Raw genomic sequence first — 22,543 nt, forward strand, 5'->3', positions numbered from 1 at the left:
GTGGTCAGCTTTACGCCCTGGCCGCTTTACCCCCGGGGAAAGAACCCCTCGGTACCCATTAGATAGAAGGCTGGATGGTCCCCAGAACCGGTCTGAACGACTTGGAGAAGAGAAAATTCTTAACCCTACCGGGACTCGAACTTCAATATATCGGTCGTTCAGCCCGTAGCCAGTCGCTATACCGACTAGCAGTGGACAATAAAATTTCGGAGTCCACATAAATTCCGAAACTTTAAATACGCAAATCTGTTGCATCTTACAACACCACGTCGCCTTCTCCACGTCCTGTGGAACAGAGTAAACGTGGGTACAGGTTTGAAACATGAACAGCTGAGCACAGGTGACAGAGCAAAAGGGAACTGTTTCTTCTTTCTAATTTCTGTATTGACTTTACTCGGCGCTTATGCCCTAAGGAAATTAATGCATTTATAACCCGAGAATTAATGAAGATTGGAGCCAGAGCGAGTGAGGGCTAGGGAGCAAACAGTGGATTGGGCAATTCAGGAGCGTGCGGTGCAATAACGTTACGTTATCTAGATTAATCCAATTTGTCTAAAACATATACATTTAACATCAATAAGTATACAAACATGAACTAACAAAGGCATAAATCTTTGATGTAAAATCCGTATAAATAGTGTGACATGAGCCCTGAACGCCGGAATAATCCAGTGCCAGATAACGGCTTGCTAACACAAGTTTCCGGGAAAACAAGCCANTGAACATAAACTAACAAAGGCATAAATCTTTTATGTAAAATCCGTATAAATAGTGTGACATGAGGCCTGAAACCCGGAATAATCCATTGCCAGATAACGGCTTGCTAACACAAGTTTCCGGGAAAACAAGCCAAAAATGTCATTTGCTAGGCAACAGCTCGGTAAACACAGGCTAAAATCCGCAATAGTGGAGCCAGACACGAACTTATCCATTTGGTAGGCAACCGTTCATGCACGTTTCCGAGACAACGTATTCATGAAGAACAGTAGTGTAACCCCTGGAGGCGGTGCTCGCTATTCGGTTCGCACAGAAGTTAGTTCAGACCAGAAGATTTCAGTAGTCAGAGATTCGGACCGGTGTGGAGGCGGGGTCGAATACCTCCACCGTGACCCTGCGAGTCGTAGGAGGCGACGAAAAGGGAAGTCTCGAAATTGAGACAGTAAAATATGGTCGCGAGTCCCAAAGGACTCGGACTCGAGAAAGACTGAGATGGCAATGGCCAGCAGCATATACAAAGGACAGACCTGTCCACTCGTCAGAGAGGGCGCCCCACAGAAACAAGACCGTAACTGTCAAAGAGTAACATATCTGGTGGGGCTAGGCACTATGGCTTACTGACTGACTGACCATCAGTCGGAATGTGGCTTTGACTTTGACTAGTGAGAGATTCCCGTGTGGAGGCGGGGTCGAATACCTCCACCGTAGCCCTGCGAGTCGTAGGAGGCGATACAAAAGGGAACCAAGTGACTGGGGCATAACCGGGCCACCTTCTTTCTGCGGCATATAAATAAGGGGACTTGGTCCTCCAGGTTGGTGGGGGAGTTTCGAATCTGAGTGTAATGCGTCGTCATGAGTCCCACGGAACTCAGACTTGAGAATGACTGCGCTGGCGACGACCAGCAGAAATTGTAAACGACAGACCCATCCTCTCGTCAGCGAGGATATTACGTTAAGGACTATAAACGCAAATGTTCAGCTGAAAAATAAAAATTATGGTCGTGGGTCTCAAGGGGCATGTCGCCAAGAAAACCTCAGTCGTAAAGTAACTCTGACTCTACTGTAACTTTAAAGAAGTGCCAATGAACACAATCATAAAATACAGAACCCAGTATTATTAGTCACGCAAACCGATAATGCGTGACAATGTTTACAAAATCTAGTCATTAAAATTTCAATTATTTAATTTGTTATTATGATCTCGAGAGGAAAGCGTATATTTAACGCAAGAATAAAGTTACTTTGTTTCTTTTGACGTAAACAATATTTATAAACAATACTACGTATATTCTGGGGGTGTGACACCGTGTAGTGTGATATAAGTTTACCGACGTTTCGGAGGAACGTAAACGTCCCATAAAAGAACTACTTAAGGAACTGAGTGATTTATTTGCTCAAGAATGTCTCTGTTCCACTTAGTTACGTATTGTATATGTGATTGTAAGAGTAAGAAAAAAATAAAGTTGCCCCTGTGATTAACTTTTTAAGAATCACACCATGAAGACGTGGAGCATGGAGCAAAGGAATCGTCTTAATTTCAAACCCGAAACAGCACCAGAAGCATTTCTAAATCACCCGAAACCCCCAACTTCTAACATTAAAAACCTGATTCCAGTTCCGCAATCTCGTACAACACTGTATATACTGTACTTACACCAAGTCCTAAGCACAGCAGACCATTGAAGGTCGCAGTGGTAGGGACAGTCTTATGGCTCACCCCTCATACTCATACACCTAGTCCTAATGTTGCACTTTCTGCTCCCAGTGTTTTCTATATAGAAAAATCTGCCAGTTTCCACCAAATTTGTACTTGCATTGCGATTACACGAAACGTGGCGGTTAAGTGGGGAGCATTACTGCTTCATAGTCGGGAGGTCCCGCTTTCAAATCGTAACCCCAGAGACTAGCTATCGTAAGATTTCTCTTCCTTCTTCTGTCCCTTTTAACAAATGCAGACTCCGTGGCCTCTACTCCGCGGGCGAACTATATCGACCGAGCGATCGCCGCTTCTCGGCGAAGTTAATGCCAAATTTAGCGGACAGAGGGTGTCACGTGGTCAGCGCAACGAATCCCCACGGCCATTAATCTCGGTTTTCTAGAACAGAGCTGCTTTTACCTTGAAATATATCCTCAATTATCCTCACGAGGCAGAGTGGACCCCGTTCCATACCCACTACTTCTCAGAAAATCTGATAGCGCCGGGAATCGAACCCGAGACACCTGAATCTGAAGTCAGAACTCTGACAACTAGACCACAGAGACGGTCAACAAATGCTGATAGAGTACTTTAAATTAGGCCACAATCACTTCCGTTTGTCAAGTTTTTTTTCCATTCAATAATCATCAAATCATTGGACCATTAGAAATTTGCAGACGTAGGTAGGAGGATAATATTAAAATGGATCTTAAAGAAATAGTATGAGGTAGGATAGACTGGGTTCATCTGACTCAGGATAGGGACCAGTGTAGGGTCCCTGTGAATACGGCAATGTACCTTGTGGTTACATAAAATACTGGGACATTCTTAAGTAGCTGAGCGACTGGAGGGTTCTGAATAAGGACTTTCATAGAATTAGTCAGTTCCTAACCTTTCACTGCAATCCGTACTTAAAAAAAAATTCGCTTTGTGGGGGGTGGAGTCCAGTTGGGTCCACTCAGCACGGCGGCCACTGATTGGCCTATTGTAGCCTGCCCCGGGTGATTATAATGATGGAGAATTTGGTGGAATGAAGATTGGCAGGGGAAACCGAAGTACTCAGAGAAAACCTACACCAGCGCCACTTTGTCCCACTTGACCAGACCCGGGTTTGAACACGGGCCGTCGTGGTGCGAAGCGCCAGTGTACGCACCACTGACACCTACTTCTAAAAAAATATACAAGATCCGTTTTTAAATATAAATTAAATGACCTCTTGGAAAATTATCACATATCAGTATCCGACGCGCATACCAAATTTAGTGAAAACTGAGCAGTTGCTACAAAAATTTATGGGGTTCATGCGCGTGCAAGTTTCGGTACCCTCATTTCTTACACAATTTAAACACTGATGACAACAATAACTGTGCGTACTCTATAATGGTTTCTCATGCTGAAATAGAGTAAAACTTGGTTATAGCAACATCGGTTTCTGCGACACCTTGTCTATTGCGTCACATATTCAATGGTACGAACTAATTCCTCATAAAGCAACTGTTTTAGACCTTGCATCAACCTCGTATGTAACGTCATTTTCATTCCTGAATTTCTCTGATATCGTGGGAAAGTTCGATGTGTCTGCCCACCCTCACTTTCTCTACTTGCTGACGTGACTGTCCTGGAAGAATACGACCGCGGGCTGCAAGAGGAGCGTGGGTTTTATGCGAAAACAAGGGTGTGGGGTGGGACTGCGTGAATAGTGCAAGAGGACGCGGCAGGTTGTTAACTGCATTCCTTTCCTAGAATCTCGTCTAACAGGACCTCACATTGTCTACTTACCCTATAGTGTTCCTGCCTAAACCCAGAGAAGTGCAGTAGCGAAAACATGGCAATGAAAAGGAAAGTTTAACTTTACTACGTATTTCACTAAAAAATGCAACATTTTAACTCGGTTTTTTGTAGATTTTTACGTGACTAACATAAGGCTACTGTGGAAGTGCCCATTTCGGTTACAACGACATTCGTTTATAACGACACTATTTTTAGGTCCCTCTGACGACGTTATAACCAAGTTCTACTGTATTATGAACCCTTATAAAAAAATCAAGTCATAGGAAGCCTGTATCACGAGTTTGGTGTTTGGAATTGTGACTTGTGTCAACAAACTGTAGACTAATTGGCAAAACTTACTCTCCAATTTAACGTTCAATATGGCTGATGCATGTATACTCACACAAATGCAAACTTTTTTTAATTTGTGTGCGAGAAAGAGAACTCAGCAATAAAAACCGTACGCCTATATTGGTGAGCAACACATTCTACATGATGAATCGGCCGGTAGCCGCTACAAACCCTCCAGGCGAAACATGTTGGCTCACTGCTTTTACATAGCAACACATGAAACTGCCCCGTTATGCAATATTCCACGGTCTACTTACATATTGGGTGGCGCAAAGAAATGGTAAAAATGAACGGATTTATAGATTTCAATGCAACTCATATACGCTATGTATAACATATCTAACTGTGGTTATAAAGATTTGTTCATTTCGATTGCACAGAAAAGTATTCTCCATTTTAACAATGCAAGGGAGTCTGGATAGATCAGTTTGTAAAGACATGGGCTATGTACTGGGCGATCGAGGTTTGATTCCCGGCAAAGGCAAGATTCTTCTCTTCTCCACAGCGTCCAGATCGGCTTCGAGGCCCACCCAGCCTCCTATCCACTGGGTACCAAAGCCGATTTCCACGGGGTTAAAGTTTCCAAGGCGTGAAGCTGATCACTCACCTCCATCAAGTGCCGAAGTCAAGAATGATGGAGCCATAACTCCACTCCCTCACATGTCTTCATGGCATAATAATTAATTAAATAAATGGACAACTTTACCGCTTCTTACTTTATTCTAACATTGCCCGGTCTTTGGAAGTGCTGGATGACGCTACAGTTGAATTTGTAGTAAAGTTGTCCCTGTGATTAATTAATTAAGCACTATGCCATGAAGGCGTATGGGGAAGTGGATGTATAGACCCACATTTTCTTGACCTCGGCACTAGCTGGAGGTGAGTGGTCAGCTTCACGCCCCTGTCCCCAGTACCCATTGGATAGGAGGTTGGGTGAACTCCAGAGCCGGTGTGGACGACGTGGAGAAGAAAAAATTCTTGACCCTACCGGGACTCGAACTCCGACATCTTGGTCGTCCAGCCCGTAGCTAGTCGCTACACCGACTGAGCTATCCCGGCTTACGGATCTACAGAACGGTGACGAAATTATCCGGATTTAGATCCGTTACATTACGCACTTAGCACTCAGTGCACGTCAACCAGATATACCTGCTTCGGTCTCTTGGAACGTACGAAAATTTGGCTTCTATCACAACATCCGAGCAACCATCGATCAACATACAAGAGATTCAAGACGCAATCCAAGACAACTCGACGTAAAATGTAACGACGATTCCAGCAACAAATTCGATTGAGCACTAAATAAAATATCCATTTTCAAAGATCAAAATATAGAATAGGTTTCGTTGCAACAAACAGTAAAACTTTATGAACTAATGCTTAGTTGTGTTCTACACAACTTTTCCGTCCATTTTTACCATTTTGTCAAAAAAAAAAGAAGTCGCTTCCTTAAGTCATCTGGTATCCATATATATTGACACGATGAATATTCAATTCTGCTGTCACCTGTGCTGCAGTAGTTCTGTGAGTTTTCGAAACAACCGTCCTCAATGTACGACGATCTCTCTCTGTCACTCTCGCCCACTGTTCCTCTTAGCTGACGTCTTCCCACGATTCGTGTACACCGATATAACCTTAGAAACTGTCATTCTCGATACACCCAATAATGTGGCAGTTTCTGTCATAGATGCTCCAGCTAAACGCGCACCAATGATCTGTCCTCTTTCAAAATGGGACAAATCTGCCGACTGTCACTCAACATGATCACTAATGCACCTACACGAGCACTGCAGATTGTAAACAAAGGAAGGAAGAACATTCAGTGTTGACAACTGCAAGTTTTTTCAATGTAGCCAACACAAACATACATGTATTATATTCCTCAGTTTCTTGGTGTTTCCATTATTTTGTTCACCCTCTGTATATCATCCAAGGCAATTTCATCATACATAATTTTAAAAAAACATGCATATTTCATGTGGGTACACTCAGGGAATTATGTCTTTCTGCAATTTTAAAATCGTGACACAGGTATTTTAAATGCTAAAAGCACTGCTACATCGCACAAATGATTCTTCCTTTAACTTCTTCTGGTGTCCGTTTCAGTGCCCGGAAATATTCACTTCTGACTCACAGCGAAATAAGATTGTACATCTAAGAATTAAATGAATTCCTTGGATGAGGGTCCTCCGTGAAATGCTAAGAGTCAGCCCCCCTTGGTCACGATTATCCCCGCATTTTACAGAGCCCGAAAATTCATTATCTTGTTTACTGACCTCAATCCTGAGCCACCTGAATCCCGTCCACAATTTCTGAAAATATTTCTTTTTGGTTCCATTTTTACATTACATGTAAGTAAGTAAAAGTAAGTAAAGATATCCCTATAAAAGGTCGTGAGATGTTGAGGCTCCAACACTTTCTAGACAATCGGCTCATAGATGGCGGTAAGGTTGTCAGCCTTATGCACCGGCCGCCCTTTACCCCACAGGAAGATTCCTGGTACTCATTTCTGTTAGAGGCTGAGTCGACCCCAGGGCAATAGTGCGGCTGGAAGGATTAGGTCAATTGAAAAAAATCCAATGACCTCATCGGGACTTGAACCCGCGACCTTCCGGCTTGTAGCATAGTGCCTCAACCAACTACGCTACCGCGTGCCCCTTTACATTATATGTTCTAAACATAACTCAGAATCAGTTATACATACTAATGACCTCTAACTTCTTTAAATTTTTAAATTACAATACACATCTAGGGCCTACAGTGGGAAAAGCGTTAGCACTCGGCACTTCTGCCCACCGACGATTCGATATGACATAGGCGGACCTCTAGGCACGACGCAATTTTCTCCGAGTCGTCGCGAACATTGGAGCTGACGCACACAGCAGCGGACCCAAGACAAATTTCTTGCCATGTTTCAGGCAGAGGAGATAGTAAATCAAATATACGGTGGTGTGACACTGGGGTATCAAGCAGGACGTGCTGCATATCCATTGTGCCCAAGCCACTTCTTAATCCTATTGCAGAGATATTCGAGGCACGCGGTAGCGAAGTTGCTTGAGGCACCAAGCTGAAAGCTGGAAGGTCGCGGGTTCGAGTCCCGATGAGTTGGATATTTTCAATTTACCAAATCCATCCAGCCACACTATGGGCCTGGGGTCACGGCCGCGCCATAGCTCAAGCGGTTAGTCGCTGGCTTCGCACCGCGGCGGCCCGGGTTCGATCCCGCATCTGGTCAAGTGGGATTTGTGGTGGACAAAGTGGCGCTGGGGCGGGTTTTCTCCGAGTACTTCGGTTTCCCTGCTCCAAATCCTCCATCATCATAATCACCCAGGGCAGGCTACAATAGGCCAATCAGTGGCCGCCGTGCCGAGTGGACCCAGTTGCACTCCAGCCCCCACTAAGCGAATTAATAGAAAAAAAATGGCTCTGGGGTCGACTCAGCCTCCAACAGAAATAAGTACCAGAATCATCCTGTGGATAAAGGACGGTCGGAACCTAAAACTGACCTCACCGCCATCTGTGAACAGATTATCTACAAAATGTGGGAACCTCGACGTCTCACAACCCTGTGGATCTCCACAGTCTGTCACAGGGATAGCTTGACCTTCACTTCACTGCAGAGATATTCGGCTGTAGCCGAACTATTATCATAAGGTGACGTCCACGTGCTTAATTAAGTGAGCACTACGCTAAAGAGACGTATGGGGCTACGGATTCATCCTTTACCGTAAAGGAAACGTTGTCCCTGTGCTCAACTAATTAAGCACTACGACATGAAGGCCTATGTGGGAGTGGATGTAAAGATCCATGGCGTGACTACGGAAGCTGAAGAATCTCCACTGAATTAATTCTGTTACCAGGAAACGGCTAGTGGAGACTAATATACTGAGGACACTAGTCTGTGTGTGTGTGTCACTGAACTGTAAAGTGTAGTGCCGAGCGCTGTACAGAAGTGATCAATAAATGCAAATTCACCAATCCATACCCCGTCTAAAGTCTCACACCGCTAAGTGCGTGACAGTACACTATGAAAGAAGAGAATAGGGATTAGCAGTTGTAGCAGTTGTATTTATAGTCAGTACCAGATTCATTCATGCTACCGTACTTAATGTTGCAATACTTCGACCTTGCCCTGGACTCCGCAGATGCGGAACCGCAGCAGACGATGACTTTGCGTGCAGTTTAGCGAACTCAATCATCACGAACGTGCAATACTGAACATTATACAGCAGACTGCGTTCAAAACAAGCATCGTGGAAATGAATAAGGTTGAACATATCAAGAGTATAATTCCTGGTTACAGATCCAGTTGTCCCAAGTTCGATTCCCGGCGCTACCAGATTTTTTTCTGAGAAGTAGTGGGTCTGGAACGGGTTCCATTCAGTCTCGTGAGGATAACTGAGGAGACATTTCAAGGAAATAGCGGCTCCGGTCTAGAAAACCAAGATCAATGGCCGTGAGGATCCGTTGCGTTGACCACGTGACACACTCTGTCCGAAAAGTTGGCACTAACTTCGCTGAAAAGCGGCGGTCGCTCGGTCGGTAGAGTTCGCTTGCGCACTAAAGGCCACGCGGAATTATGTTAATTCTTTTCTTAGTTTCGGATATAACAATTCACATACTCATTCCAACTAGCCATCATAGTGGCAAAAATTGCAATAAACTATATCAGTGGTTCTCAAACTCTTATAATAAATCAGAGGTACCAACAAGATTGAAAAAAAAAAAACATTTGGAAAGAGACCGTCTAACATGATTGACATTTCTTTATAGAGGAGAGATTCAGGGTGGCAAGAACGACAATAGCGACATAAAGGCCACCTTGACCTTCATAGAGACAGAACTTAACGACCTAACCCCACAAAGTTCATGATAACGATGACGATAAAATCAAACATATTTTTGAGCCATTTGTTGACGGTACACAGTTCAGACAGTCTGGACCTAAACACATAGGTCCTGGTTACGTTATGGTTTGGCCGCGTCACAGCTCAAGCGGTTAGTCGCTGGCTTCCCACCGCGGCAGCCCTGGTTCGATCCCGGGTCTGGTTAAGTGGGATTTGTGGTGCAGAAAGTGGCGCTAGGGTGGGTTTTCTCCGAGTACTTCGGTTTCCCCTGCCAATCTTCATTCCACCAAATTCTCCATCATCATAATCACCCGTGGCAGGATACAACAGGCCAATCAGTGGCCGCCGTGCCGAGTGGACCCAGTTGGACTCCACCCCCCACTATGTTATGGCTTCGTGGGTTAGTTAACGACATTTGCTGTAACGAAACTATATAGAGCCGGATGGTAGGATTACAGGTAGCGTAAAGCTATCACTGATAACAGGCCATGGAAGCCCATAGGGTTGTGAGACGTTGAGGGTCCCATATTATCGAGATAATCGGTTCACAGATGGCGGTAATGTTGTCAGCCTTATGCGCCGGCCGCTTTTAGCCCCAAGGAAGATTCCTGTTATTCATTTCTGTTAGACGCTGAGTCGACTCCCCGGCCACAGTACGGCTGGAAGGATTAGGTGAACTGAAAAAAAAAATCAACCTAATAGGCATATCGAACCAGCGACGTTCCGGCTTGTAGCATAGTGCCTCAACCAACTATGGTCTCGAATCCCAAGGGACGCAGCCCCGAGAAAGACTGCACTGGCAAGAGCCAGCAGCATATACAAAAGGCAGACCCGTCCTCTCGTCAGAGAGGGCGCCCCACACTAACAAGACCGTAAATGCCAAACAGTAATAAATATCTGGTCATGAGCCCAGATGGGGCTCCACACCAAGACTTACTGACTGACTGACCGTCACTCGCAATGTGACTTGGACTTGACCAAGGAGTCAGTTAAAATGTAGCAGCAGTCGCGGAAAGATGACACCCGAACGCGTGTTGACATTTTATGTGATAGTGTGCGCGATAACTGAGAAGTCAGCCAGTGAAGACATTGTGTGCCTCCAAGACTTTGTGCGCTGTAGTACAGTTATATTGGGAGTGTGTAATTCAGTGACACTTGTATAGCTCCCGCGTTATAAATACGTGAAGACTACTAAAGAGATTACTGTGTAGGGTTGTAAAGTGTGTAAACCCGTAACAGTGTTATAATTAATTGTAATTACGACTTGCAGGTTGTTAAATAAACGAATTAACGATCTGAACGGCGTCTTCAGTAGCAAAACACGTTACAATATTATCAATAAACCGTACACACTCATACAACGGTTCATAAACTAGAAGGTGCAAACTAATCATGTGAAACGTTCATACAGAATTCATTCTACCAGTCGTCCTTCTGTTGTGACCGTAAAATGGGTCAAGAGAAACCTGAATGAAATAGGTACTGCAGAACTGAACTGGATGCCCCTCACCCCAGTTTCCCATTATTTGCAAGACTCAAACTAAAATCTCCAACGCTTTCCAATATGGGTCTCGTATGGTCGCAGAGTTTAAGGGACTCAAAAGCAGGAATATTACTTCTCTTCCCATTTCAGGGTAAGCAGGAACAGGTACATAACTTGTGTTACGCTATCTCATAAAGATTACTTAATATCTGCTAGCTATCAAACTGATAAATTAGACGAGCATTTCTGAGCCTCAAGGGACCCTTTGTTTCAGAGTTAAATTACACGTAACATTTTTCAGTGAGTCTTAATTTGTATCTATAACTAGTGGCCGCGCGATAGCTCAAGCGGTTAGTCGCTGGCTTCCCACCGCGGCGGCCCGGGTTCGATCCCGGGTCTGGTCAAGTGGGATTTGTGGTGGACAAAGTGGCGCTGGGGCAGGTTTTCTCCGAGTGCTTCGGTTTCCCCTGCCAATCTTCATTCCACCAATTGCTCCACAATCACCCTCACTTATCATCTGGGGCTGGTACAATAGGCCAGAAGTGGCCGCAGTACAAGCGACTTAATCCAACCCCACTAGCAATAAAATCTATAACTATATTATTATTATTGGGCACGAGGTAGGGTAGTTAGTTGAGGCACTATGCTAAAAAACCGGAAGGCCGTAGTTTCGTGTCCCGATGAGGTGGATTTTTTCAATTAACCTAATCCTTCCAGCCGCACTGTGGCCCTGGGGTCGACTCAACCTCTAACAGAAATGAGTACCAGGAATCTTCCTGGGGGGTTAAGGGCGGCCGGCGCGTATGGTCGACAACCTTACCGCCATCTGTGAGCCGACTGTCTAGAGAGAAAAATGTGGGACCCTCAACGCCTCACAACAATATGGGCCTCCATGGCCTGTTACAGGGAGAGCTTTACCTTCACTATTATTATTATTATTATTATTATTATAATACAAACTGCCCTTTTTTATTTTCTTTGTGTTTTATTGTTGTTTCGTTCTTCTTACTAGTGCTAAATCATTTAACCGGCTTCTGGGCTCTTTGGTTTGCACACAACTGACAGCGGCAAAATCCACCCCATGGCTGCTCCCACAGTACAAACAGATTCTCCGTATCACAGAGCAAGAAGATGTAGAAAGACTCGATAAAATGAAGACAGTAAGGGTCTGCTATGAACAACACTCTCACACCCCAACCTATTCTTCAACCAAACGCTCAACTTTCACGAAATTTGATATGGGCGTTGGATACTGATAAGTGATAATTTCCAAAATGGCACTTACTTTATATTAAATAATGGATACTTATTTTTAAGTATATGTCAGTACCGCGTACCTTTGCATATAGCCAGAAAGAAAACAACGATAATGAAAAGTAAATTAGCTAACTCCGCTTCATACACAGACAGGGAGATGTGGCAGCACATGTCAGTGTGAGACTATTTGCAACTTACGCGAGTAACAGGTAGTCACCAACATTTCGGAGGAAACTGCGGCCTCCATTTCCATCTAGAAGGTTAAGGAAAACAAGTTCCTCCGAAACGTCTATACCACACACCACGCAACACCATCAAACAAAAAACAAACCCCGTGGTTTTAGTCAGCAAGATAACTATACCGACCGAGCAACCGCCGCTTGTCGGCGAAGTTAATATCAACTTTAGCGGACTGAAGGTGTCACGTGGTCAGGGCAACTAACCCCCATGGCCGTTAATTTCGGTTTTCTAGACCGGAGCCGCTTTTTCCTTGAAACAGCTCCTCAATTATCCTCACGAGGCCGAGTGGAACCCGTTCCATACCCACCACTTCTCAGAAATTCTGGTAGCGCTGGGAATCGAACCCAGACGTCTGGATCTGTAGCCAGGAACTCTGACCACTAGACCACAGAGGCGGTACCCACCGTCATGAATCAGAATGCCACAATCAGATTTTCAGTGCTTCGAAAAGCTCAAATCTCATGTTCAGTGCTTTCCTCTCCATACATAAATTAGTAGTACAAAGTAATTAAAAAATTAAGTACATACTTTCAGATAATAATAAAATACTAATTCATCTCACAATGTTGCCACATATGTTAAAACCAAAGGATGCACCTGCAAGCAATGGCGTCAGTTCAGCGATATGAAGGTAAAGGTGGGGAATGTAATGAAGCGTCACCTCGATATATACCTTGTGACTAGTCGGGCTCATGGCTAGCGACTGCAAAGTATATACGAAACTTGGTGCGATTATCAGTCTGTTTGTGTTATATGAACAGTTTAATGTCTGTGCTCTCTTTAAAGTTTCCATTTTGAATTATCCTGTATAACAACGATCCTCGTCTGAAGGTCATAACTACGTGGCTTTTAGTCCGCAAGCGAACTATACCGACCGAGCGACCTCCGCTTGACAGCGAAGTTAATGCCAACTTTAGCGGATAAAGGGTGTCGCGTGGTCAGCGCAATGGATTCCGACGGCCGTTAATCTCGGTTTTCTAGACCGGAGCCGCTACTTTTCCATTGAAACAGCTCCTAAATTGTCCTCACGAGGCTGAGTGGATCCCGTTCCAGACCCACTACTTCTCAGAAAATCTGGTGGCTCCGGGAATCGAAACCGGGACCTCTGGATCTGTAGCCAGGAACTCTGAACACTAGACCACAGAGGCGGCCATGAAGGTCATAGCTAATGCCAATGTAACTATGAACACTGAATTGCCGAGGACTTGGAAGCAGTTAGAATAATAAGCAACATTCCTCTGGGGCAAAGAGGCAAAACACTAAGAACACCAGAGAACTACATATTTAACTTCACCTGTGCCCCATAAAGGGAAAGAAAATTTCATATGCATTTACCATCATATTCTGTTCTCAAATTCAAATAGATTACACATTTCTCACCTCTGCAAAGAACCAATACCTAAGTCCTGGAAGTGTCCATGGTGGTAAAAGCGGACAAACGTAGGCACAGTTAATCATTTCAAAACTTAAAAAGTTCTGTCACAATTGTAGTAAGAGCTTAGAAGTCTATATTACCTTCAAAATCACCTCCAGAAAACAAAAATGCTGATAGTGTCATGTTCAAAAACATGTCAACCATTTGATATGTCTGTGTCTGGTTTACCATACCATGGTCACCTTAAATTTATGTGACTAGTAAAGAAGCTGCTGAAACTCAACTAGAGGGTTTTTTGCATCTTCATTCTACGCCCTTTTTCTTCTTTTCCAATATTACTTTCATACTTTTATCTCACTCCCTCCTTCCTCCAGTAAAAGAGTTGAAGTTAATTTTACTGAGTACTGTATCTTCTGGTATGTGACATCATGAAGTCTAGCAGAAGGGTAATGTTGATTCAGAGGAACATAACTGCCCCCATTTTCAGGGTCAAAGAGTAAGCCAAGCAAGGAACCAATAAGCATTTTTACATCCACATTATCCAGCCTTTGAAAATGTTGATGTTACAGTTGAACTTGCCACATCTACAAAATGGCCATCAAATCCCTCACATCTAAATCAGTTGCAGTGTCATATTTGGAACAAACTTAAATAGCGTTAAAAGATCAGAGTGAATTGTTTCAGTCCCTAGAGTTACTGCAATAAAGAACTGAAAACTGTGGCCTCTCATACAATAACATAATGAGACATCAATGGAAACAACAGGTTCTGCCACAATGAAAAAAGAACAGGGGTCTCATTCAACAACAATTCTGACAAAAAAAAATTGACTGAATTCTAAGATGCCTGTTTTTAAATTCAAAATGAGAAATATTTTGTATGTAACAAATCAACTCAACCAAACAAATCTTGGTATGTTCTACACAACTTTTACGAGTTTCATTCATTTGTCCAATTTTACCATTTTTTTAAACATATTTTGTGCCACATGGTATGCAGACATAACTTCTGAATAAGACATTCTATATGAAAATAACACCTAATATCCAAATTTGTCTCTGGATGTGTATCTGTGGATAAACATACAGGAAAACAAGCAGTGGGTGTTTTAAAAGAAAACAAAATGTTTTATAGTTTTCAGCTCTTGTTCTCATTGCAACTTGATAAAAAACGGAATAAAGTCATATTCTGAGGCAAAGTAAATAAATTGATCCTTCCACCTTGATCAGAGATGACCAATTTTTCTTCTCCCATAGGAATTTTCTATAAGGGAGGGAATCCTTTCAAAATGTTCATGCCAATTTTTTTCGCAACCTTTCTTCTAATGTTATTCAATACACCTAGCCACATTACACAAGCCAAACTGTGTACCAATTGCAATAACAGAATTACAGAACACCTCAGAGGGAAATGATAAATGAGTATGGTGCAATGGTGGAATGATCATACGCAGGGCAAAAACTGAAAAAACTCAGAAATAAAACTTGCTCTAGTGCCACTCTGTCCACCATAAAACTCACATGAAGTCACCTGAGGCTGCAGCTGTGAAAAGCCAGTATTTAGCCACCTGAGCTATTACACTAATGATTAATGTATTATTAAAATGTGCATAACTATAAACTACAAAAGACTGAAAATCCCTGGTATATGTCAGGGCAAGAGATGCTTTCAACATGCAACATTCTATGCCAAGACAGGATACATGTTATTGGTAGAGTGTTATGTGTATGTCTAGTCCACTTCCTTACAAAATGCTTGTGATAGAAAAAACATGTGCTTCATACAGAAATGACAATTTCAGTACTGAGATAAATGACCAGATATATGTATAGAACTTAAGATGTAAAGCCATCCATGGTCTTAATGAAGCAGGATATTCAGAGAACAAAGACGTAGTTCCATGCATTCCTAGCCTCAACCTCAATGGAGATGAGTGGTCAGCTTCAAGTCCACTGCTTTATCCTTGGCAACAGAGCCCATTGTATCCAATGGATATGAGGCTGAGGGGGTCCCAGGGTCAGTCTGGCCATGTTGACTCCCTGTTGGGAGTCAAACACTGGTTGTCCAACCATCGTTTACTTGTTACACTGCCAGACCTACACTGAATGTCTTTAAATTGCAAAGATCTAGTTATGAGAGCTAGAATATGGATGTCATGATGCTTCAATCTCAGTGGTTCATAATAAAAGGAAGTTTACATTCAACACTTTTCATTAAATCCAACTTCTATAGAGTTCAATGCTAACAAACCTGACAAAATCTAAACAATAGAGATGACAATATAATTAACTAAATTACCATCACATCTGCTTTCAGTACTGTGTAAATATACAAATCTCCTTTCCTCCAAGGTAAATTTTGTGCCACACAAAATTTTTCACTGATTTTTTTACTTCACTCCTTAATTAGGTTCACTATTATAATCTGCTGTCATAAGCTACAAAGTTAATGAACAGAACATGTAAATCTTACCTTCCAATTCAACAACTTTTCCAGCTCTCTTCAATGCTTTTACTGCTTCATCGTGTGTGGCATCTCTCAAATCTTCACCATTCACAGAGAGAATGGCATCACCCACATAAAGCTGTTCAGTCTGATCTGCTGCCATTCCTTTAAATATTTTTGATATGAGGATGGGCATTTTGTTTTCTTTCCCACCCTTAATTGATATCCCTAAACCATTGTTGTCAGACTTGACCACTCTCACACGTCTTTTTTGATTAGCAACTGACTCTGGCACATCAACAGCGTCCATGAGTCCTGTACCAGAATCAACATTATTGTTGTTGTTGTTATTGTTATTCAAACTCCCATTGAGCGTTGTAGAGTTCTCATAACTCTCATCTAAACTTATGCTCAGGTAATCATCTTCCAATGTCACAAACACTCGATACCATTGACCTCTTACATGCGTCTCTAACACTCCCGAACGCCCATATCCAACTCCAGCCATGTCCACCATTGATATGATTCTGGGTCACTTCTCAAAAAAATATGCAAAAATATATCACCAATGCAAAAAAAATTTGCTTTGCTAATATCACTCCATTAACATGATCTATGTCTTAAAAAAATCTAATGTCACTTCAGTAACGTGGAAATAAAATTTACTTGATTTATATGTATGACTTACTACACTAATGGACAGGCTGAAAGTAATACCTACTGGCATTTAAAAACTATTCACATTCCCCATGCAACTTCCTTCTTCAGTGATGTGGATTTGGCAGCCAAGTTGTCACCAATCAACATTTCAAAGACAACATTCTTGTTGTGACAGTTATTCCAACTTTATGAGAATTCCCAAAAATACTTCGATCGTGGATTATTAATACGTACTGCACCTACTATAAACTTCACAGCACAAGTTATTAAAAACTAGTTTTCTTTACACCACACGCATTCAAAAGTTCCTGTCGACGGATTCGTTCCAAATGTTGCCGACACGGAATCACAGAGTAGAGACCCAAAGTACATGGCCTATTATCACCAACGGTACCACAGATGAAATCTAAAAGTGGCACCCAGTATCACGGACGACTACATAGACCAACGTTCCTATACAGCTGCAAGTCTCTGTCTACAACGTCGATCAAGTACGCTTATACCATCTGGCGATAATATATGGAAATATGCTCACTTCCCGGTCGTTTGTTCGAAGGTTCAAAGGGTTCCAAGCGTTCCAAGGTTGCCATAGTTACCGTTAGTTACTTATCTATATGTTGAATATTGAGGTTATGAAAACCATCGCAGTAACGATTTGATTAATATTTACTGATATCCATTCTGTGGCATGATGTCTTCCTGTGTAACACCTATTACAAAGGGACTGAATGTGCCTGCAGGATGTATACTTGTGAATGAGAAATGGAGAGGTAGCAAGTTTGAAAAAGATTTATCAGGTTAGAAATATATCGACTAACAGAACACACACATTGTCAGTTCAACTTATAGGCAGTTTAAACTCAGCCGACGTTTCTGAGGAACATATTACAGGTACATATTACATATTACATAAAAAGCCTGCATCATGTTGGTTTCTTGCTTGGCTTACTTTTAAACCCTGAAGATGAAGACGAAATGTTCCTCAGAAATACTAGTAGACATGCAGTGTACTACATAGCATTATATTCCAGATGGTGGAACTCCTCATATCTATTGCTGTAAGAACCCCAGATCCTACAAAGACTTGTATGTTTGTGCTGTGAATATATGTTCAAGTTGGAATCATAATTTATCTGTGAGGACTCTAGGCTGAAATCCAGAACACAAGAGAAATTGTAATTGGAGAATAAGTATCTTCTTCAAATTTGTGCCATTTACCATTTCTTCTCTGAAATACAAGACGTCCATTTTCTGCTTACAATAGAAGTCCAAATATAGGAGGATGCCTTATGTTCCCTGTGAAAAATCATTAAAAGAATTCTTGACAAAATTTAACATTTCATTTAGATTTGAGTGTTGTAAGGTAAACGATGTAAAAGCTATATCACTAAGACATAATAAACTCAAATATCTTACATATAATTCTGATATATATGTTTACAAAAATACCATTAAATTAACAGTTGTAATTCCTCATAATCATCCTCATATTTACGTTTAAGTTCCTAGAAAATAAAGTGACTTCTCTTTTCTAAAAATCACTATTTCAAAAGAACGTTGCATTATATTCAGGTTAATATGGTATATGGATCTCAAAAGTAAGGTAACTGATCAATGCATTGAGATTTATAGATAGTTTACAAGAAAGTCCTATAGAAGTAGAAAATTCTCCCCCATCCATTACTACAATTAATTGAAAGATGATTTTTATTCCCATTTCTAGCTATAGGAAGAGGTATCTACTGTGATAACTTGGGTATCATAGATTTCTACCTGTCACAACTGTGCCCCGTGGTCTATATAAATGAAAGTGAATTAATTTCTGGAGTTTCTTTTGAAAGAAAACTAAAGAAGATTCTTGAGGTATGTATTGCTTTTGGTGCATGCACAAACACACAAACTTGCTCAATTTTGGCTGTGATTTCCTTCAAAGCAGTATCCTTGTGACCATATACAGTGATACCATCGTTTATTCCCCACTTAAGAAGCACCATGGAACTTATTTTCCTTAATGCTGTCAAGTATCGCTTGCAGTTTCCTCTGGATGTCACACCCTGTTTCAAAACATTGTCCCTTCAGTTTCATTTTCAATTTGGGAAACAAAGCGAAATCACAGGAGCATAAGTCCAGCGAGTAGGGAGGATGGGGAATGATAACGTGTAAGCGGGCATGTTGTCAGCGTCCACAATATCAAGTGATATTATGCATGTCATATATATGCACATCAATTCTGTTTAAACCGCAATGGTTCGTGTTCTGATTCTCATGACCGTCTCGTCCTATAAAGTGCTGCAAAACTGCTTATCTGTTATAACTATACTGAGGTAATAGCAATATAATTTTTAGACTACAAAAAAAGACAATTACTAAAATTATGGTGGGGATTAGAAATAGAGATTCATGTAGAGAATATTTTAGAAAATTAAAAATATTACCACTACAGTCTCAATATATATATTCACTTTCATTGTTTGTGATCGGTAATAACATCATTTTAAAGTAAATTCTGAGAAACATAATAGTAATACTAGCACCAAATCTGATTTGCATCTCATTTGTCAATTTATCAGTTTATACTGGGATAAAGCTCTTTAACAGCTTACCTGTTCCAACAAAGAATTTGTCCCATAATACAAAACAGTTTAAATCAGCCTTGAAAAATTCTTTGTAGTCCCATTCATTTTACACACTAGATGACTATTTTAAATGCAAGATGAATTAAACCTTTTATAATGGTGTTTACATAGTATATTTTATAAGTTAATTTATTATAATCTCATATATGTTTATATATTTAAGCTGTGATCTCAATAAGTATTACTGTCAAGTTGATGAGTCCTATATACTTGTTAAATTACTGAATTATGTATAATTATTGTTTCTTTTATGAATGTAGTTGTAAGGTGACTAGTTCTGTGCTTAGAACTAATGTATACATATGTGACGTGTTCTATATCTGATGGCTTTGGTAGCCAATAAGGATCTATGGAATTAAAATAAAGATACATATACATGGAAATATGTCCTGTGACTCAACACCCTCCATATCAAGCAGTTACACTTCCCCATCCAGTGTACTTCCCTACATTCCTTTCTGATCACCTGGTGAATAATGGGGGAGAAGATGAATGCATGTAGGATATTGGTGGGAAAGCCAGATGGAAAGAGACCACAGGGAAGACGAAGACATAGGTGGGTGAAGAATATTAAAATAGATCTTAGAGAGGTAAGATGGGATGGTGTGGATTGTATTGAACTGGCTGAGAATAGGGACCAGTTGAGGGCTCTTGTGAACATGGTAATGAACCTTCAGGTTCCATAAAATTCTGGGAATTTCTTGAAAGCTGCACAATTGACGGCTTCTCAAGAAGGGCTCAGCTCCAAGAGTGACGTGAGTGAGTCACCTGGTGAATACTGATGTTGGCCTGGTTGACATATGCTAGAGAGAGCTGAAGGGAACATAGCAGTATACAAAAAGCACGAAGCCTGATCATTTCCGTGATCCATGAGTACTTCCTGGCGTGTCCTCAGTGTAGAACCTCCATTATGTGTGTCACAGCAGTAAGAGACTGATGAGGGTGTGGGAAAAGATCACATCTCATTATGCTTTGTATACCAACCTTTGATTCATAATTACAACTTGTCCAACAAACAATATTCCACATAGCAGTGTGATGCCTCTGATCTTGTGTCCACTTTTACTATAGATGCTGCTACATTTTGTTTGTTAAACTCTGTAAATTATATAATGTTACAGACTGGTCAACATCATGGAGTGGTTATAGCAGACAGGAATAATTTAACCATCAAACAGTTCTCAGAACTTCAAAATCACTGTTTCACATCAAAGATAACCCTCATTCCAGTAGGAAATGTTTCCGAATTGCCACAATTACTTGTTCAAATGGTATGTAACACCTTATTTTATGTTTTGGATCCCTTTTTGTACATATGTAAATATGGGCATGTCTCACTCAAAATTTCCAAACCATTAACAAATAAAAGTGAAAGCTTATGCTCATTTTATGTTTATTTTTTATGATACCCAACGATAATTGATATTAAGGCAAAAAGGGATCATAAAAGTACTCACATACTAGAATGTATTTTCTAGACAGTGTGGTCATGAAGAAAATTTTACATTATTGGTCTGCCAGACATGACTTCCCTTTGGAACAAATCTTTTGTTTGAATGTGCACTTGCATCACTCTCCTTATAATTTTGTTTCTATTTGGTCATTAGAATATTTTGGAGTCAGGATAGCTCAGTTGGTATAGTGATTGGCTATGGACTGGACAGCTGGGTTTCAAATCCCAGCAAGGGTAAGAGATTTTTCTGTTTTTCACATAGTTCAGATGGTCTCTGGGACCCACTCAGCCCCCAGTGGGTACCAGTGGTTTCTTCCTGGGAATAAAGCAGCCAGGGCATAAAGCTGACCACTCACTTCCATATAATGGTAAGGTCAAGATTAGTGCAGCTGTACCTCCACTCCCATACACACCTTCATGGCATGATGCTTAATTAATTAAGCACAGGGACAATATTACTTTACTTTCACCATTTGAAAATATCTTAAATCAAAATTTACTTTTTTAATGTGAAACAAACTATTTTTAAATAATGTTGTTTTAAAATTTCAAATGTAAATTTATATAATCTCAATCACCAACTTCATCTTACTGAAGTTGTGACAAATTACAAAATTTGCATTTAACTTTGGGTGAAAATCATTTAGTGAATCAAGGGTGTAATCAGGGCACAAAATGAGTGCTGAGAATAGGAAAACAAACAATAACTTTGCAAAAGTAAGGTCATCTATACCAGAATCTTCTTATTTATATAGAGATTTAATTATGGAAGTTTGTACTGCATGGGACTTTCTCTACAGGCGTATGTGGAATGCAAGTCACCAAGAAATCCATTCAAACAGTGGAAGAAATCATGTGATGATCTAGCAGCACGGCAGCTGAAACTGTTCTCCTTAATACCAGGAGTTGGTGAGAAAAAGGCTCAACTCTTGCTGGACCATTTTGGACATCCTCAGAGTTTAGCATCAGTACCAGAAGAAATGTTTATTGCAAAATTGACTCCAATCATTGGGAAATCATCTTCACAGAATGTATATAATTTCTTTTATGGAAAAAACGGATTAAAATAACATTACTACAGCTGAAACTACAAGAAATCATGAGACCTGGATTATCATCTGGGGAACACATTACCTATAAACCAGAGCTGGAAATTGTGGTAGATGCCATTTACATAATTTTGAGGAACTGCAAACAGGAACAAATTTAAGAGTCTACATTTTAATAACTGCCTTTTAATATGTGATGATTGACCCCCTGGGCTTCTCTACTGATCTGTAGCATATACCTAGTTTAAACTAGAGCATCTCCTGGCTCTGAAAATCCATTTCCACCCCTGGAATAAACAGATGCAGTTTTGTGTTTAAGCACTGCAGCAAGTATAGCATTAAACCTAAAGTCTCATTTTAAAAAGGATACTGTTAAGTGTTCATCACAGAGACCTTGCACAGTATGAAGATATTTCTGTTACTGGTGATGATATGTGATAAATGTTGCAACATAAACTGACACAGTATTCACATATGATCTTCTGAATTATACTGATTTATGATATGCAAATTATAGTTCCAACTAAGATATTGATTAAAATTTGTAAGTGGATTAATTTGTAC

At 41.0% G+C, this 22,543-nt stretch overlaps 2 protein-coding genes across 6 annotated transcripts in view; one reads left to right on the top strand and one right to left on the bottom strand.

Moving 5' to 3' along the window:
• LOC111867640 (beta-1-syntrophin) overlaps positions 1-17,258 on the bottom strand; it is a 196,017-nt gene extending 178,759 nt beyond the window's left edge. For both annotated transcript variants that reach the window (XM_023857657.2, XM_023857655.2), the window contains exon 1: positions 16,209-17,258. In XM_023857657.2, coding sequence (XP_023713425.1) covers positions 16,209-16,698 — 490 coding nt within the window. In that variant the 5' untranslated portion in view covers positions 16,699-17,258. The remainder of the gene's footprint in view (positions 1-16,208) is intronic.
• Positions 17,259-17,353: 95 nt separating this feature from the next.
• LOC111867621 (Fanconi anemia core complex-associated protein 24) lies at positions 17,354-22,532 on the top strand. Of its 4 annotated transcripts, none has more exons than XM_033752735.1 (4): positions 17,354-17,438; positions 18,565-18,704; positions 20,599-20,748; positions 21,731-22,532. In XM_033752735.1, the coding sequence occupies exons 1-4, from the start codon at positions 17,369-17,371 to the stop codon at positions 21,998-22,000; spliced, it is 630 nt and encodes a 209-aa protein (XP_033608626.1). In that variant the 5' UTR covers positions 17,354-17,368; the 3' UTR covers positions 22,001-22,532. The 4 variants fall into 4 exon arrangements, with proteins under 4 accessions (XP_033608626.1, XP_033608627.1, XP_023713388.1 ...); XM_033752736.1 differs by having other exon boundaries at positions 17,354-17,423; XM_023857620.2 differs by having other exon boundaries at positions 17,384-17,732.
• The last annotated feature ends 11 nt before the right edge of the window (positions 22,533-22,543 follow it).

Source organism: Cryptotermes secundus, unplaced genomic scaffold (genome assembly GCF_002891405.2).
Source record: "Cryptotermes secundus unplaced genomic scaffold, Csec_1.0 scaffold548, whole genome shotgun sequence".
Taxonomy (NCBI): domain Eukaryota; kingdom Metazoa; phylum Arthropoda; class Insecta; order Blattodea; family Kalotermitidae; genus Cryptotermes; species Cryptotermes secundus.